We start from the raw sequence: 19277 nt of genomic DNA on the forward strand, positions 1-19277 counted from the left end.
TAAGTCAAAGCACTGGTACATTCAAACACTCAAAACAGTGGGCCTCCATATTCATATTAGTACTTTGTGTGTGTGATAAAAAAAAATAAAAATTGGTACATTTTCCCTCATCCCACTCACCACGGAGACGGGGAAACAGACAGTAACCATGACGACATGGTGCAAGACCATAAGGAACTCCCGGCGCAGATAACCGCTGATGGCTGACCTCATCGGTTTGGCCGCACTTTCCTCCTCGTGATCTTTGACCTGAAGCTTGTACCAGTAGCACAGGAACATGGCATAGATGTCATATACGAAGTAAGGGACCGCAAAGAGGATATAGCTGCTGGTAAGCCAATGCCTGGACAGAGAGAAGAGGGAGAGAAATGTGGGGATAAAAGAATGAGGATTGTTACTTTGGGGCAAAATCAGGGTTTCCACGCCTTTGGACCAATAGATCTTTTTAATAGACTGTGATGATGCATTTCCGCCTTAATTTTGCAGGGAAAATCGGCAAAACTTTGTATAATTTTTTGCATTTTTTATTGTACATTTATCTCACCACTCTTTGTTATATTACCCTAGCATTAGGGAGTGACAGTAAATTTGGCATCTTTCTTTCTTCTGACTGTTGTAATCCACTGCTCTCTATTTTTGTCATCTTTTGGAAAGTTGTGGAAACAAAACAGTGGATTTTTTTCTCTTGCTGTTGGAGCAAATGGGAATGCAAATATAATATCAATAAACCTGACATGAGCAATAGTAACTCCTTAAACACTGACAGAGCTGTGCTTCCTTTACAAAGTATCCAATACATTTCCATGAAGGTTTACAGACCTTTCTAAGGAGTTCAACCAAACTTGCAGGTGAGATTAACTATACAAATTCCAATCGCTGTGAACAGCCTTGAAATTTGACTAGCAAATGGGTCCCTTCATGTGCTCCCAACAGAAAAGTCATATTTGCATGGTAATTTTAATAATATTTTTAAGAGGTATGTGCAGAAAATTCTGTCTACAATTCTATTTAGTTTATGCTTTCAATATTGCAATCAGTGGCAGTAGATCAAGTGACTTAAACATCCTAGTGAAAATTACTCTCAAGTAGTAGCAAGCAATTAGCAATGATAACTTCCATCTACATTTAGATAAAAATGTACTGGTAAATGTTATTGTATTCGGCAAAATATCCTTACTCTAAGGTCTGGTCAGTAGAGACAAGACCCCATCTGAGGCTGTAGAACAAGTAAAATAGTCTCTCAAGCATGGATATTGTAGGTCAAGTACAGCATGGGAGAGGTGGTTTTGGTCTTGTGACGAGTTGTCCCACTTGGCTACAAAGCAACATCAACCCAGCGGCGAAAGCTGGTAGTTGCTGAGATCTGCCAACAAGAGGAGGCAATGTGAAGTGTAAGGGCAGTCTCGCAGGTTAAACAGGGCCAATGGACAACATGGAAAAATGTGGAACACCGAATCTGACCTGGAAGGATCTATGGGAGATGGAAGGAGGCAGAATTAGTTTCATCATCAGAGCCACGTATGACGTGCTTCCCACTCCCACAAACCTAAACCAGTGGAAGAGAGAAGATCCATCGTGCCGCTATGCAAAGAAACAGCAACTCTAAGGCACATTCTTCTCGGCTGTACAACCAGTCTTTCCCAAGGCTGCTATACCTGGAGACACAATCAGGTACTCCGGCACATGGCAAATATCCTGGAGCAAAGGAGAACTGTTGCCAACGCCCTACCTCCCCAAACAACTGGCTTCTCCAATACCACCGCCTTCATACTAGCAGGAAAACTGCAAAAGCTTACATCTACAAGGAGGGAATCAAGCCTGCTAGACATAGCCCGTGACTGGAAGATGCAGGTGGATTTAGACCAGTAGCTTATCGTTCCGCCAGAGATCTTGATAACAAATCTGAGGCCAGACCTGGTCTTGTGGTCTTCTTCACAGAGGTCCCTATGCATCATAGAGTTAACAGTGCCCTGGGAGGATACAGTAGGTGAAGCATACGAACGGAATAGGTTGAAATACGAACATACAGCATCTGAAGAAGAGCAGTGGGGCAGGAGAGCAAGAGTGCTACCAGTGCAGATGGGCTGCTGAGGTTTTGTGGCCAGATCAACCACCAGGCTCCTGAAAGAGGAGGGAGTTCGAGGGAGGGCACTACGGCAAGCCACCAGGTCATTGTCAGAGGCTGCCGAGCGTAGTAGTAACTGGTTTGGCTGAAGAGAAAGGACACGATTTGGTCTGTAAGGTGAACTTAGGAAGGGGTAAAAGTGGAGGGGGGCACATCTGGGATGCCAGATGGTGCCGTTGAGCCCTCTGGAGGTGTTGTGGGCTTATCAGTGAAATACTAGTGAAGGAGAGTGCCAACCTGATGACCCCAATGAAGTGATTATCCCCTTACCGCCACTCAAGAAATCAAGGAAATGCTGATTAGTGTAAGGGATAGTAACAACAAGTTCTATAAGCTCAACTGATATTAACTTTTGAAGGCATGAGCAACAATTATGCTCTCTGCAGCACCCACACAAGATGACACAAGATGTTAAACATCCTGCCTGAGGAAGTCACGGGCCACTGAACATGTAAATGAGTCATCTGAATATGCAGATTATGTTGTGGCAGTATTGAGCAACTTCTAGCAACAAATAAGGCTTCTTTACCTACTTTTCTTTAAAAGCACTTAAAAGCACAACTAAACAGAAACATTAAGGATCCAAATGGCTGTTTTTAGTCGCCAAATCACAGAATTGCTCGATTTAGATTGCTGTTCAGAAACGAGATAGAAAGCAAAAGAAGACAGCTGATAACACATTATTCTGAGGTTTAATAAACCTATATATTGTTGAGATTATAAATTTACATTCCCTTTTGTCTCATAAATGTTCACACCCCTTTCATAACTTATACAAATATAAGAGATAAAAGATTTATAAAATATGACTGATCATGCAAAAGAAACTGTCTTTTATTTAAGGATAGTGATCATATGAAGCCATTTATTATCACATAGTTGTTCTTAAATAAAAGACAGTTTTTTTGCATGATCAGTCCTATTTTCAAAATCAATGCCAAAATTTCACAATTTCTACCAGGGTATGCAAATTTTGAGCACAACTGTATATATATCAATTGTTTTACAATATTGCCTTAGTCTTGATTTAATTTTACCGGATGGCCCAGACACAGTGACCACAAGAGTGCAAATTTAATAAAATCCCAGATGCACTTTATTGTGCTACTCCAATCCCAATCAATAATTTTTTTTAAAGAAAAAAAAAAAAAGTGGTACACAATATGGGACTTAATTATGAAGAAGCCCAAAATACACATGGGACTCTTATTTTGAAATGTTTGCGCTCTTAGTTGTGAGCTCAATGACGGCTGATTCACTGAGAAAGTGAATCTGATTCAAACTGCAAACCTGAGCTCATAAGTTTAAACCCTGTTCTTTTCAGGTGATTCATAAAGAAGACCTAGTTCAAAAGAGTCATTTGTTCACGACTCTCTCTCACTGGGTTTGTTGTTGCGTGTGGTGCAGCGGGCTCGTCAGAAATAGAAAAGCAGTGCGAGACACACTAGTGCGTGCTCTAAAGATGTATTCAATAACTTACAAGATGATATCTGACGAAACCGCATATGAACACACACAACACGACTGTTGCCAATGGCGACTAGATTTTAAATTATTGTCGCAATCAATTATTTTTGGTTGCATTTGTGACCATTTAAGTCGCAGTCTGGAGCCCTGAAATGGATGATTTTCCAATGCTATGTGAAGTTAATTTGAATATTTCATTACACATATACTGTAGACTCTGTTCCAAAACCTAGTGAGCTGCCAACCATGGCAACCTACCTATCATAGACACAATCAGGCGTAAAGGTTGTTTCAAAAGGTGTGTATATATATATATATATATTTTATTATTTTTGATTAAATCGCAGTTAACCGGTTTTACAATTATTTGCACATTTTCTTATTATGCAACAGCACTGATGCAAAAAAATGCATATCATATTACAATTGTCTAAACGTCTAAGTGGATGTATTTCTGGGGGATATGTGTACGCTAAGGGAAACCCTATAATAGGAAAACTGATAAATACACACACACACACACACACACACACACACACACACACACACACACACACACACAAAATAAAAAGGAGGTAATAAGAGATGCTCTACTCAAGGGTACAACACCGCTTATGCGCATCCCAAGCTCAGTGATGCGCTTAAGTGTAAACAGAGTGCTTCAAAAGTGCGTAAATGTAAGATTACTGTGGATGTGCAACATGTAGTTCACGGCATTAAACAGTTTTTTCTTCTGTAACAGTTTATTAAAGCAATCTGTTGTTCTGTCAGACACTTCAACATAAAGAATCGGCAACAGACTCTATAAAAATACTGTCCACAACACCTTACAAATAAACCTTTGGACTACGCATAATAATGGGAACATTGCTTACAGCAGTCAATTTAAAGTCTGATTAAAACTGACATTTATTGTTGAATGTGTACAGAAGCAATGTTTTAAATAATGAGGACGATATATGATGCAACTTTTCAAAGTTTACTCACTGACAGTAACTACATGCAATGCACCGAGCACAGTCAGCATGCTTAAACAATACAAAAAATAGCATCTTTTAATTCAGAATCAGCATGAGCTTGATCAGCATGAGCCTCTTTTGTAAGTCGCTTTGGATAAAAGCGTCTGCCAAATGAATAAATGTAAATGAGCTTTATTGCCAAATATGCTTACACATACAAGGAATTTGTCTTGGTGACAGAAGCTTCCAGTGCACAGACAATACAACAACAAGACAGAAAATAAAAAAATAAAAAGTGAATAGAAAACAGAAGTATATACAGAAATACACAATTAGACAAAAAAAAATTTTTTTAAAATGATATATATATATATATATATATATACACACACACACATACATACATACACACACACACTTATAGTGGCATGCAAAAGTTTGGGCACCCCTGTTCAAAAAATTTCTGTTGCTGTGAATAGCTAAGCGAGTAAAAGATGGCCTGATTTCCAAAAGGCATAAAGATGACAAATTTCTTTAATATTTTAAGCAATATTACTTTTTTTATTTCCATCTTTTTCAGTTTCAAAATAACAAAAAAGGAAAAGGGCCCGAAGCAAAGGTTTGGGCACCCTGCATGGTCAGTATTTAGTAACACCCCTTTGGCAAGTATCACAGCTTGTAAATGCTTTTTGTAGCCAGCTAAGAATCTTTCAATTCTTGTTTGGAAGATTTTTGCCCATTCTTTCTTGCAAAAGGCTTCTAGTTCTGTGAGATTCTTGGGCCGTTTTGCATGCACTGCTCTTTTGAGGTCTATCCACAGATTTTCAATGATGTTTAGGTCGGGGGACTGTGAGGCCCATGGCAAAACCTTCATCTTGCACCTCTTGAGGTAGTCTATTGTGGATTTTGAGTTGTGTTTAGGATCATTATCTTGTTGTAGAAGCCATCCTCTTTTCATCTTCAGCTTTTTTACAGATGGTATGATGTTTGCTTCCAGAATTTGCTGGTATTTCATTGAATCCATTCTTCTCTCTACCAGTGAAATGTTCCCCTGTGCCACTGGCTGCAACACAAGCCCAAAGCAAGATCGATCCACACCCGTGCTTAACAGTTGGAGAGGTGTTCTTTTCATGAAATTCCGCACCTTTTTTTTTTCTCCAAACATACCTTTGCTCATTGCGGCCAAAAAGTTACATTTTAACTTCATCAGTCCACAGGACTTGTTTCCAAAATGCATCAGGCTTGTTTAGATGTTCATTTTCAAACTTTTGATGCTGAAATTTGTGGTGAGGATGCAGGAAAGGTTTTCGTCTCATGACTTTTCCATGAAGGTCATATTTGTGCAGGTGTCGCTGCACAGTAGAACAGTGCACCTCTACTCCAGAGTGTGCTTAATCTTCCAGAAGGTCTTTTGCAGTCAAACAGGGGTTTTGATTTGCCTTTCTAGCAGTCCTACAAGCAGTTCTCTTTGAAAATTTTCTTGGTCTTCCAGACCTCAACTTGACCTCCACCATTCCTGTTAACTGCCATTTCTTAATTACATTACGACCTGAGGAAACGGCTACCTGAAAACGCTTTGCTATCTTCTTATAGCCTTCTCCTGCTTTGTGAGCATCAATTATTTTAATTTTCAGAGTGCTAGGCAGCCGCTTAGAGGAGCCCATGGCTGCTGATTGTTGGGAAAATGTTTGAGAAGTCAGAGTACTCATAAAGCTTTGAAATTTGCATGACCTGGCTTTTCCAAATGATGATTGTGAACAAGCCATAGCCCTAACAAGCTAATTAAGTTCTGAGACCTTGGTAAAAGTTATCTGAGAGCTCAAATCTCTTGGGGTGCCCAAACTTTTGCATGGTGTTCCTTTCCTTTTTTTCACTCTAAAATTGTACAAAACAAACAAAAATACACTAATCTTGCTTAAAATGTTATGCCTTTTGGAGATCAGTTCATCTTCTACTCACTTAACTATTCACAGTAACAGATATTTTGACCAGGGGTGCCCAAACGTTTGCATGCCACTGTGTATATATATATGTACTAATACAAATCCGTTATATACAGATTGTGCAATGGAATATTATGGCAGAAGTAGTAGGATATGTTGGATAAATATAAATAATCTAAGACGTGTATTGCACATAATTATTGCTCAATGGGGCAGTTTGAACTGTTCATGAGATAGATAGCCTGAGTGAAAAAACTGTTCTTGTGCCTGACGGTTCTGGTGCTCAGTGCTATGTAGCGCCGTCCTGAAGGCAACAGTTCAAAAATGTAGTGGGCTGGGTAAGTGGGGTCCAGAGTAATTTTTTTTCTGCCCTTTTCTTCAGTCTGGGAGTGTACAGTTCTTGAAGGGAGGGCAAGGGGCAACCAATAATCCTCTCAGCAGTCCGAAATGTCCTTTGTAGTCTTCTGATGTCTGATTTCGTAGCTGAACCAAACCAGACAGATATTGAAGTGCAGAGGACAGACTCAATGGCTGCGGAGTAGAACTGGATCAGCAGCACCTGTGACAGGTTGAACTTCCTCAACTGGCAAAGGAAGTACAACCTCTGCTGGGCCTTTTTCACAATGGAGTCAATGTGGGTCTCCCACTTCAGGTCCTGTGAGATGGCACTGCTCCCACAGTGCTGTTCAGAATGGTGAGCAGGGTCAATGTTGGGGTGTTCCTCCTAAAGTCCACTACCATCTCCACTGTTTTGAGCATGTTCAGCTCCAGGTTGTTTTGACTGCACCAGACAGCTCTTCAACGTCCCTTCAGTATGCAGACTCAGCCAATTCTACGCCAGTGAGCAAAATATGCTGCATTCTAAGATAACTTTATCTTGACATATGCTTAGGCAGTATTGCATATATCCTTTGTTTAGAAGGCAATATAATTTAATAATTTATTTATTATCGAAAAGTATAGATTAAACATTTAGTTTAAACATTTTACCCAAATATTTAAATGTGTGCTTTGAATTTTTCTTTTGAGTTAATGCTAAACTCTAGTAAAATGTATTTTAAGTCATGTCTCCCATGCATGTGTGATTAGCGCTATTTGTATGACTGAAGGAGTTGCTCCTATGTGGAGCATTCCAAATCGGTCACTTATGAGGTCCCATTTCAGTTAGGATGCTGGCTACTGCTCTGTTCCCTGACTGATGCAACACAACACAGAAACCAAGTAATTGAGTTTACTTGCCTTAAATCAGTTACAATACATAACTGCTTTGACCCATTTGATTAATTCACTTGTGTGCCTTTGGATCGCAGCACAAGATAAACAGTTAAAAATAAGATAGGTGATTCAATTAAGTCTGGCAAATAGAATTAAAAAGGAGCCAATAACTCTCCACAAACCATCTGTGTGAACACTTCAAATGGGTTTTAACAGTGTTTAGATGCAGCTTCAAAGTACAAACTAAAGCAGCTGACTAAAGTGGTCATAAAAGCTGAAAGTCACTGTCAAGTTTTTCCAGAGTCTGGCTTTCCCTCTGCCTTGGCGTGCCACAGTGGATTTACAGATAGAAACTAATTAGGTTAAGAGCCTAATTAGATTACACTGACACAAGGTGTGCAGTGGAGGAAAAGCACATTCTTAGAAAAGAGAAGGGAATACTTCTCACTCCTACACATCTGGGAACAATTCCACACAAATCAGAGAATTCTCAGCTGTATACTTAATGCAACACACACATACAAATAGAGCGAGATGCCAGAGACAAATGCACAAGGGAAAACAAACAAACTCTGAAGTTAAAACAGTGTTGTGTGCACAGAAACAGAGAATGCTAGAGTAACATCAACCAGACATGCCAGAAAATACACCAAATTGTATTATTAACAGCACAATATTTTTACAAGATTTATAAAATGTTAATATTGAGAACTTATATATTTGACAAAATATGGACAATTACTTTGTCTATTTTTGCTTTGCTAATGAAAGTAGCTCTGATAAGCCAAAGCAGGATCAACTAATGCGTGTCACTGAGCAACACAAAGACTAAAGCCCAAAGTATAATTTGATTCTGACGCGAACGCTCAGCGTCTGCGTACAGTTGAACATGAGCCTGGCAAATTATACTCCAAATGACTGCACGCGCATTCACAGGCGTTTGGCGCATGTGTGCTACGATGAGATATATGAGATGTGTTCCTATTTCTCTTAAGGAGTTTAGACCCATAAAGATGTCTTTATAGTCCTTAAGACTCATGTTATACAATTACAGGTATCTCCTGACCTCCTCAAACACGTGTTCTTGACGTGCACATCCACTGTTGTTGTTTTTACCTTTGTCTCCTGTTGTTTAGCACCGATTACATCTTCTAGCGCTTCTTCGTGACAACAATGGCTCAAATTGAGTGTTGCCACCTTGTGGACACACTAATTAGTGCAAATAATTCCACGCGCATGTGCATTCTGCACGTTCAAAGACGTGCAGTTACAAAAAAATCAGTCTGTGCGCGTTCAGTGATCGTGCATTCTGCTGATGACAAGATTTGCGTCCCACGTCCTGTAGGCGGACACTCAGCGTTCACGTTTGTCCAAAGTATACTTTAACAGCCTGTCTTGAACGTCACAAATACAGACAAGCAGAGTAGGGGTGGGTAAAAATATTGTTTTTCCAATTAATCACGATCTTCATTTGAACGATCTCGATATTGATTCTTAAATCCCAAGACTGATCTTTCACTCAAAGCACCCTCTACTACAATGAGAGGAAATCACTCGCATTTGCAACCAAATTTCGCACAATGTTACTAAAGTGAACATATTTGGCAACTGGCTGGTAAATGTTTACATTTCACTCACCAGTAATTGTGTAGTTTAGTAGTGAAATGTTAAGCAGCAAGATCCATTCACAGCGTGTTGAGTGTAAAAGTCGTTCTGTGTAATGTGTGTTCAAGACGAGATCCACGCAACCCATTTGTCATTGAATACTGTCTCTTTTAATACCCTTTCTGTTCTTTACAGTCAGTTGATCAAAAACAACTATAAAAAACATTTAATTCTAATCATGCATCGCACAGATGGGGTAAAGCCATGCGCTCATTTAAAGGCGCTGTTTACAAAAATGCAGTTTTTATTAAAGAGACAGAACCGGTTTTAGCACGTGTTCATCAAATCAATGTAAATACTTGTAAATAGTACAAATTATGCAATATAACAATAAATATGTAACAAAAAATAATAAATGAATTTTTTTTATTTATTGATTATGTACATTTGTTAATTTTTTAAAGCACAAATGTGACCAAAATGATGAAAAAGTTATATGTAAGCAAAGGTGACATTATAACTGAAATAAACCCATATGAATCAATATTGAATCTAATCGGAATCGAATTGGAAATCTGTATCAATACCCAGCTTTAAAGCAGTGATACGCCTCAGTGCTGTTATGCTAAATAAAAGAACTCTTGGAACACCCCTTGTCCAATCAGACTATAGGACTGGAACTAACTGTTGTATAGACCATTTCAAGGACTATTCGGCGGTTTAAGGAAGTGATGTCTTTGTTCCTTGAACAGCGGGAGATGCTTCATTCATAGTGACTTTAGCACGATTAACATTACTTACGTTAACACGATTGTCATAAAATGTCATTATTAAAATGGGGACCATGTTGTTCAGAAGCTGGATGCTCCCTGGATGCCTGGAACTACCAGAAATTAAAGTGATTAGACTGCCACATAGATTGGCAGTGGTAGCTCAGCGGTTAAGGCTCTGGGTTACTGATCAGAAGGTTGGGGGTTCAAGCCCCAGCACCGCCAAGATGCCACTGTTGGGCCCTTGAGCAAGGCCCTTGACCCTATCTGCTCCAGGGGTGCCGTATCATGGCTGACCCTGCACTCTGACCCCAGCCTAGCTGGGATATGTGAAAAAGAAGAATTTCACTGTATATGTGCAAATGTGTGATAAATAAAGAAAATTAATATTAATTATAATTATTATTAGATGTTGAGTATCAACAACACGTCTGAATACGTTACTTCAAGTAAACGTTTGTTGTACTTTGAAAAAAATTGTTGACTCAGAGTCTTATTTAAAGGATCCGGTGTTTATTTTCAGTTTTTGCCCATATCACGTTTGTTCTGTTTTATCTAGACTCTAAAAGTACGCACTATTCATTCTATTTTGACAGTTCTCAGTTATAAAAATGCATCGACTGGAAATGCTTCACGGCCAGACATGCACAGTAGCGTTCTAACTCCTTTGTTTTTGTTTACGTCCTTGAAATGGTCTATATCTAGTCATAATACACAATTTTAGCCAATACTTACTGGTCCAGGATGACATCTTTACAAGAACTGGCGATGATGTACCCGGCAGAGGATGCCATAATGGCTTGAATGGATGACACCAGCCTGAGAAAGAAAGAAAGAAGTTTGTTTGGTGTTTATTGCCATATCAGCTACAATGGCTATTTCATGGTAAATACAGGTGGTGATCAAACAATTCATAAATACAACACACCTTGCAAAAACTATACATAGAAAAAAGAGAGACTATTCAATTCTATAAAAGATCCAAGAAAGAAAGAAAGAAGAGAGACCAAAATAAGACTGCATAAACCCTTTGAAACCATTAAGCAGATTTTGAGCAGGAAATTACACAGTAACTTTCCTTATCAATGCATCGAACAGTGCTTTGCAACAAAGCCAATTAAGCAACTCTTTACTCGACAGATCTTAATCAGTCACACTGTGTGCAAACAAGGCCTCACAAAAGTGCAGTTACAGGATAATAACAACAGTTCTGCAGAGTATAAACTTAAAAGGTCACATTCACAGACGCAGTTTGTATATTAGTTGCGCTTTAGGGGGAATTTGCAACTTGGATAATCTATTTTTTAACCGTGTCTTTCCAAATCACAGAAAGACACAATTAAGAACCCAGTGCCATTACTTTCACCATGTCCTAACCAGGAGCAATACAATAAAGCATTTATGTTCAGTGTGCTTGTCTTATAAACTCATTTAGCATTCAGTTTTTGTATGATAGAGGGGCGACTGAAGCTGCAAAAGTAACTAAAGCAGTGCATCTTAAGTCTGACTGCACCGCTCATCACGTCTCACTTTCTCTTGCCCTAGTTTACCTGGATGAGACGATAACAGCATCCTTCTCGCTCCATTTGAGCCCAGGAGCATGTTTCAGGAATCGTTTGGACAGCAGGAAGAGGCCAGGGAAAAATATGGAGCCAGCTGCAAGGATGCTCAGCATAATCCCGGGAAATGTCGCTCAACTTCACTGTCTGTCTGAAGGGGAGGAAATATTATGCATTTTAGGGTTTTATCTGAATGGACATCTTATAATCTCTATACATTTATAAAACATTACATTTCTAAAAGGAAATACCAGTGCTTGCAAGGCAGCTAAATAATAATGTTAAAGTTTTAGGAGGACTTTATTTCTATTTGTGTAAATTATGTTCTGTATCAGTGTGTTTGCGGCATCTTTGCTGTTGTCATGACACTCAGCATGTGTCTGGTTTCCTGTAAACTGCACATAAGATTCAACACCATCACTGTGTTGTGTAAAAGTGGCTATAAATTGTTGTATATACAAACTGTATATGTACGGAAGACAAGACTAATCACATTTCAGTATGCAAATATGACATCATTGCTGTTGTTTGCATTGTGAATATTACATTTCTTAAAAAACATCAAGTTTAAAAAACATGAATACACTCACTGAACACTTTATTAGGAACACCTGTACACCTAATTATTCATGCGATTATCTAATCAGCCAATCGTGTGGCAGCAGTGCAGTGCATAAAATCAAGGAGATATGGGTCAGGAGCTTCAGTTAATGTTCACATCAACCACCAGAATGGGGAAAAAATTGTGGTCAGTTATTTAGAGCGTGGCATGATTGTTGGTGCCAGATGGGCTGGTCTGAGTATTTCTGTAACTGCTGATCTGCTGGGATTTTCACGCACAACAGTCTCTATAGAATGGTGCCAAAAACAAAAGAAACATCTAGTGAGTGGCAGTTATGCTGATGAAAATGCCTTGTTGATGAGAGAGGTCAACGGAGAATGGCCAGACTGGTTCGAGCTGACAGAAAGGCTATGGTAACTCAGATAACCCCTCTGTACAATTGTAGTGAGCAGAAGAGCATCTCAAAATGCACAACATGTCAAACCCTGAGGTGGATGGGCTACAACAGCAGAAGATCACCATGTTGGGCACTTCCACTAGGACCAATAAAGAGCTCGGTGAGTGTAGATAGCACACCGGAGTCAGAAATTATCTACAAAACAAAGTCTGGATGGAGTCTGGACGTTAAACGGTGCAGGCCGAATTAAATGCAGAAGTTAAATACTTAGCATTACAGGTGAGGTATCGCTTCAGAAGACATGGATTAAACCACTCGAGTTGTATGGATTACGTTTTGCTTCCTTTATGTCCTTTTCAGAGCTTGAAAGTTTCAATGACTTGCATTGTATGAACAAAAACACATCATGTATCCTTAAAAAAATCGTTAGTACAGACAAAAGAAAGTCATGTGAGTTAGAGACAACATAGAGTGAGTAAAGGATGAGAGAGTTATAATTTTTGGGTGAACTATTCCTTTAACCATAATATCGATACAGTGTTGCCTTGCAAACCCTGTAAAAAGAGCTTGCAACAATCCTGAGGCTCTGAAACGTACATTTTTTCCATTAAGACAGAAAATTAAAGCATTTGGTTTTGTAATAATATCTTAATTATGTAATGTCTAAATACTTTGTCTGTTTAGTTAATGAGTTATAGACTTTAGGACATTGCTTGGTAAAATTTCAGAGATTAGCATTTGCATTCAAGCTCAGCACTGTCACCAAAATATTGTTTACTGAAAGAAATGAGAGAGAAAAGCAAGACAAAGACAGAAGGATCAGACAAATTGGGGAAGACAGCAGTGAATACAATTTATGTGACAAGCAGCAACACAAGGACCGTGATCAGGCCAACAGCTTTTGTCAATGCAATGTGCATAAACCCAAGGGCATTAAACATTAAACAGATTATATCAAGTTCAAATAACAGATTACAGGACTCTTCATGTTTAGGCATTGTAATGCAATAGATATATTCCCCAGATATCTCCAGGAGGAGAATTCTGTAGCCAAAGACCACAGGGACTGCATCCCTTCAGTGGTCTCATTATTGCTTTGTAAGGAATCCTTTAACTATTCTGGCTAAATGGGGTTTAAACTACATATGCCCAATCCATATTTATATTGAAGCAGAAGAAGCTGGGAAGGGGAGGGGTGTCCATTCTAAAATAGACACGGAAAGGATTAGCAAGCTGGAGATTTAGAAAGATTACTGCAGGGAAAGGGAGGGGAGAGAGAAGAGGGGACAGCAAGAAGAGGAAGAAAGGTGTGTGTGTGTGTGGGAAGGTGAAGGCCATCATGTTGTGGTACAGCAGTTAAAAGTGGGGGTAACCTTGTGGGTGGAGGGGGAAAGCTATTGTATTATATTCCTGTCATTGCTGCAGTGGAACCTTTTTTTTTTTCCCCCCTCCCCATTTCTCCCCAATTTGGAATGCCCAATTCCCAATGCACTCTAAATCCTCGAGGTGGCGTAGTGACTCGCCTCAATCTGGGTGGTGGAGGACGAATCTCAGTTGCCTCCACATCTGAGACCGCCAATCCGTGCATCTTATCACGTGGCTTGTTGAGCACGTTACCGTGGAGGCGTAGCGCGTGTGGAGGCTCATGCTATTCTCCACGGCATCCATGCACGACTTACCACGTGCCCCACCGAGAGCAAGAACCACATTATAGCGACCACAAGGAGGTTACCCCATGTGACTCTACCCTCCCTAGTAACCGGGCCAATTTGGTTGCTTAGGAGACCTGGCTGCAGTCACTCCGCACGCCCTGGATTCGAACTCGGGGTGGTAGTCAGCGTCTTTACTCGCTGAGCTACCCAGGCCCCCACTGCAGTGGAACTTGCAACAATCGAGGTGACAGTGAGGCACTTACAATGGAAGTGAATGGGGCCAATTTTTGAATGTTAAAGGGATAGTTCACCCAAAAATGAAAATTCTCTCATCATTTACTCACCCTCATGCCATCCCAGATGTGTATGACTTTCTTTATTCTGCAGAACACAATTATGATTTTTAAAAGAATTTCTCTGCTCTTTTGGTCCATACAATGCAAGTGAATGTGTGCCAAAATGTTGATGCTCCAAAAAGCACATAAAGGCATCATAAAGGTAATCCAGATGACTCCAATGTTTTAATCCTATTCCTTTAAGATACTCAGTTTCAAAAGTATAAAAGCCACAAGACATAAACAACATGTGTGTTAACATGATTTAAGTGTGATAAAATCCCTTACTAACCTTTTCTGTGTAAAGTTAATAGCCAATTTTGCAGCTTCGTTGCCCTTACGATGTACTGTCAACAAACCCTAAAATGACTAATAACAATTTAAACAACTGTACAGTGCAAATAATGCACAAGTTTTAATAGAATTCATTTAAGTGCTTTTATAAAATAAGCTTCACATTTCTGTCTTTGAAACCTCCACAAATTGGTCCCATTCACTTCCATTGTAAGTGTCTCACTGTAACCTCGATTTTTGAGGGACGAGTCGAAAATTAATTTTTGTGCTAATCAACATTATGCCACAAATGCTGCCAATTGAGCTTATCTTGCATTGAACCCGGAATATTCCTTTAAGATGTATTGACGGTAAAAAAAAAAAGCCTGCAAATTTGCCAAAATCATACAAATCATTTGTTAGAAGATGAGTAAAATGCGCTAGAAGACGAGTAAAAAGACCCCTCTTTATTTTGTTTATTATCAGTTTTAATTTTTCAGTTTTGTTAATACCTTTGTTGAGATACCAGTGTTATGTTTTAACATGTCCCTTGCTTTCCTGTTTATTCATTCACATTTGAACTGCCACATTTTAATGTATATTTCGATTGTTTACTCATTAAAAAAAAAAGGTGCAGTTTCCCCAAAACAACCAACCATAACTAACCCAGACATCACAGCAAAATCAAGAGGTGGTGCATTACAAAGACTAGGGATAACATGATAGGAACTGATATCACAGACATGCACAGAAGCAACCCATGTGTTCTAGGTATTTATTATTCTTTGAAAGGATCTATTCATGCAACACGCATCTGATTCAACTGCGGGGGGGTCGAACAGGATTGTTATAAAAACTGAAAACATGCTGCTTTTTACGCTCAAAACTCGTCAAAATACATCTGAGCAATGCTTCGTTCCGTTAAAATATGGGTAAACAATATTATGAAACCCCCTGGCCTCCGTAGACATCCCAGGTCTCACAACGTGCTGATTTTTCTCCGTTTATGTTAACTTGGGCCAAACAACAGATGAAGCAAGCACGTCTCGCGCGCAGCTTTCGATCAATGCGTTTCGGAGCACGGGGCGTGTAAACATGCCGCATTGTCTAGCAGCATCCATCCTATTGTCTCCTCGACAGCAGCTCAGCAGACGGAATATCGACGGGAACTCTAGCTAACAGGTTGTAGGTCCACTCGCTTGTTCATAACAGCCAGTTATGAATCGCTTTACCTCCCCACATGGTTGGTGGGGTTAAAAAACCTTAAACGCTAAAACGGGGACGCGACCCCATAGCCCACAACATGAGCAATCGGCGAGATCTTCAACATGGTGCAACACCGTGTGATTATTTACAGCAGAGTTCGATCAGTGCCATGCAACTCGTTTGTTTTAATACAATCAGAAATTAGGTTAAAGAAAGGGAGTTTAGCATAGAGTAGAGCAGGCTGGGAGTGCAGGATAGCGTGAAGCCCTAGAAAAGGACAGGCAAGCCAAAAAAAAAAAGCAAAGGCAGAAAATTACATTAGGGTTGAGCAGCGTCGGTTCTGGGGCGGGACGGTCCTGTCACAGTCTTGCAGAAGTCGGATCGCAAGCTCCAGGAGGCATCTGTGAAACGGTCCACATGTTGTTCTTGATTTACGCTAAACGCTTGATCTCAGAAACTCGCAGTTTGGATGCGAGAGCGCGCGGCAGGAAAATGCGTACACGTTTTATATAAGATAACGAGAAAGACAAGCAAGCATACACGTGTTAAGGAAGTCTAAAGTAGTAATGCTCCACTAAGTTTGTCTGTAAGCTCTCTGCCCTCATCCACCCGTCTGTCTGCTCCGTGACAACGTTTTGGCAGAGTCAATCCCTGGACGTAAGAGAGCAGATCCACGTCCACCTGGTCTTCCAGAAGCTCTTAACTCAAGCTGAATCAGCACTTCAAACGCTGCAGTGGTCAGATGTGACTACACTCAAACATTAGCCTTTCAAATCACTTATTTAAATAAAAATCTAGGCTGCCCGTGGCGGAGAGCGGATACCGGTACCAGATGTATGATGAGAAAAGCAGGTATCCAGGCAACCGCTTTGCTCACCCAGTTCTGCCTCTCTGACCACCTCACTGAGATTAGACAAAACAAGTGGGGACTGAGGAGAACTGGCCGGATGAAATGGCTCATATTTGACGAAAGTAATCTAAATAAGGTCGTTGTATGCAAACTGTGGCCCCCCGCGCGGGCTAGCTTTCGGGCTAGCGCCGCTAACATGACTCAGAGCCTCGCGGAGGGATAAATCCAGCCGTTTTTATTCGTGTCATTTCACTTTACTTTTAACTAATATCACGGGAGAAGTAAGCAAATATTGAATGGTTAGGAAAATGTGTCATTACAACTTACTGTGCATCGCTCTCGGTTCAGAAATCACGTCTTTTTCGACTGGCCCCAGTCCCAAATGTGTTGACAAGAGATTAATTGTACTTTTAAATCTGCACCGCGACTCTTATTAACTAAACGCTGATTGGCTTATTGAGACGAACCTGACAGATTTGCCCTTCGTTGATTGGTTCAGAGTTTGAATGACGGTGAATTTGACCAATGGAGAGTGAAAACAAAGTGACCTGATAGTGCGATCCTGCATTAACTATTTATGGCCCGACGTCTTTGTCATCCTCATTGTTTCAGTAGTCGGTAGCACAAATTAAGAATTATCTATATTTTTGCTCATACATATTGACTATATACGTGTGGAGAGTTCTTCAGATAATTAATTAATGCTAGGAAATTTAAAGAATGGATATATGACTATAAAAATGACTTGCAACCCCATCAACAGCATTCAGGATGAACACGTCGCCCTTAAAACCAATTGCAAATATTTTGTCTTTGTAATAAAATGTGGAGAAACCTCACTTTTTGCTTTTATAAATGGATTACTACATAATAAGGACATAATACGATAATTTTGAAATTAAATAAGCAAATTCATTTAATTATTATTATTTTATTATTATCATTATTATTATATATTTTTTTATCCCCTTTTTCCTCCCAATTTGGAATGCCCAATTCCCACTACTTAGTAGGTCCTCGTGGTGGCGTGGTTACTCACCTCAATCCGGGTGGTGGAGGACAAGTCTCGGTTACCTCCGCTTCTGAGACCGTCAATCCGCGCATCTTATCACGTGGCTCGTTGTGCATGACGCTGTGGAGATTTACAGCATGTGGAGGCTCATGCTACTTTCCACGATCCATGTACAACTTGCCACGTGCCCCATTGAGAGCGAGAACCACTAATCGTGACCACGAGGAGGTTACACCATGTGACTCTACCCTCCCTAGCAACCAGGCCAATTTGGTTTCTTAGGAGACCTGGCTGGAGTCACTCAGCACACCCTGGATTCGAACGCGTGACTCCAGGGGTGGTAGTCAGCATCAGTACTTGCTGAGCTACCCAGGCCCCAAATTCATTGAATTCTTGAACTTCATATATTTCACATTGTGCCAATAGTGGGTAACCATCTGTCTACCATAATCTCACCATTTATCTTGGTTCAACAGTACTAACACCAACCAGGATACCCGTAGCCAGGAACTTGGGAGTGGTGGTCAATAACCAGTTTAACTTCAACCACCTTGTCTTGCACATTATCATTTTACTACATCAGGAAAATCAGACCTTTCCTGTCTGAATATGCTGTGCAGCTCCTGGTCCAAGCTCAAGTCATTTCAAGACTGGACTACTGCAGTGCTCTGTTGGCCGGCCTCCCAGCTAGCACGATTAAGCCACGGCAGATGGTCCAGAACGCAGCAGCATGTCTGGTCTTCAGTCAGCCAAAGAGGGCTTTGACTCTGGCCTTCAGGACAAGTGGAACAGCACCCTATTCACTTCACTCCTCCAGGTCTATGTCCCAACTCACTCTCTGTGGTCCATGAATGAGCACCAGAGGTACAGAGAGCATTTCACGATCATTCAGTTTCTCGGCTCCTCTCTGGTGGAATGAGCTTCCAACCTCCACACAATCTGCTGAAGCCATCTTAACATTGAAGAACCAGCTGAAAACACATCTGTTCCATGAGCACTTAACCAGCGAATACTAACTGCACTTACTATTTAACAATAAAAAAAAATATCTATATTTTTTTTTACTTGTCTGTCTCTTTCTTCTGTGCTGACATCTTTACTGCTCCAGTCACTTTGAGAACCTGGCAGTGCAATACTGCAGATTTTGACTTTTGCATGAAAAATTGCTTGCCAAGTTCCTCATTTGAAAAGTCGTTTTGGATAAAAGCATCTGCTAAATGACTAAATGTAAATGTATTTTTATTATCATTATTTTGCAATGTATTTTCTCCTTTTTCCTAGTTTCTAGTGCTGTTAAATGTGGCAGTGTCTGGATGGTAATTTGCAAATTTATGGTTATTTGGAGAG

General features: G+C 40.1%; 1 protein-coding gene across 2 annotated transcripts in view; it reads right to left on the reverse strand.

Annotated features, from left to right (window-relative positions):
- LOC127450528 (ceramide synthase-like) overlaps positions 1-17458 on the reverse strand; it is a 25065-nt gene extending 7607 nt beyond the window's left edge. The window contains exons 1-4 of one of the 2 annotated variants that reach the window (XM_051714746.1): positions 17246-17458; positions 11635-11794; positions 10820-10903; positions 121-343 (exon numbers count right to left, since the gene is read on the reverse strand). In XM_051714746.1, coding sequence (XP_051570706.1) covers positions 121-343; positions 10820-10903; positions 11635-11759 — 432 coding nt within the window. In that variant the 5' untranslated portion in view covers positions 11760-11794; positions 17246-17458. Of the gene's footprint in view, positions 1-120; positions 344-10819; positions 10904-11634; positions 11795-16385; positions 17195-17245 lie in introns of those variants that run through there. The other variant, XM_051714748.1, reaches the window with a different exon arrangement.
- Positions 17459-19277: the final 1819 nt, after the last annotated feature.

This window comes from Myxocyprinus asiaticus, chromosome 13 (genome assembly GCF_019703515.2).
Source record: "Myxocyprinus asiaticus isolate MX2 ecotype Aquarium Trade chromosome 13, UBuf_Myxa_2, whole genome shotgun sequence".
NCBI lineage: Eukaryota > Metazoa > Chordata > Actinopteri > Cypriniformes > Catostomidae > Myxocyprinus > Myxocyprinus asiaticus.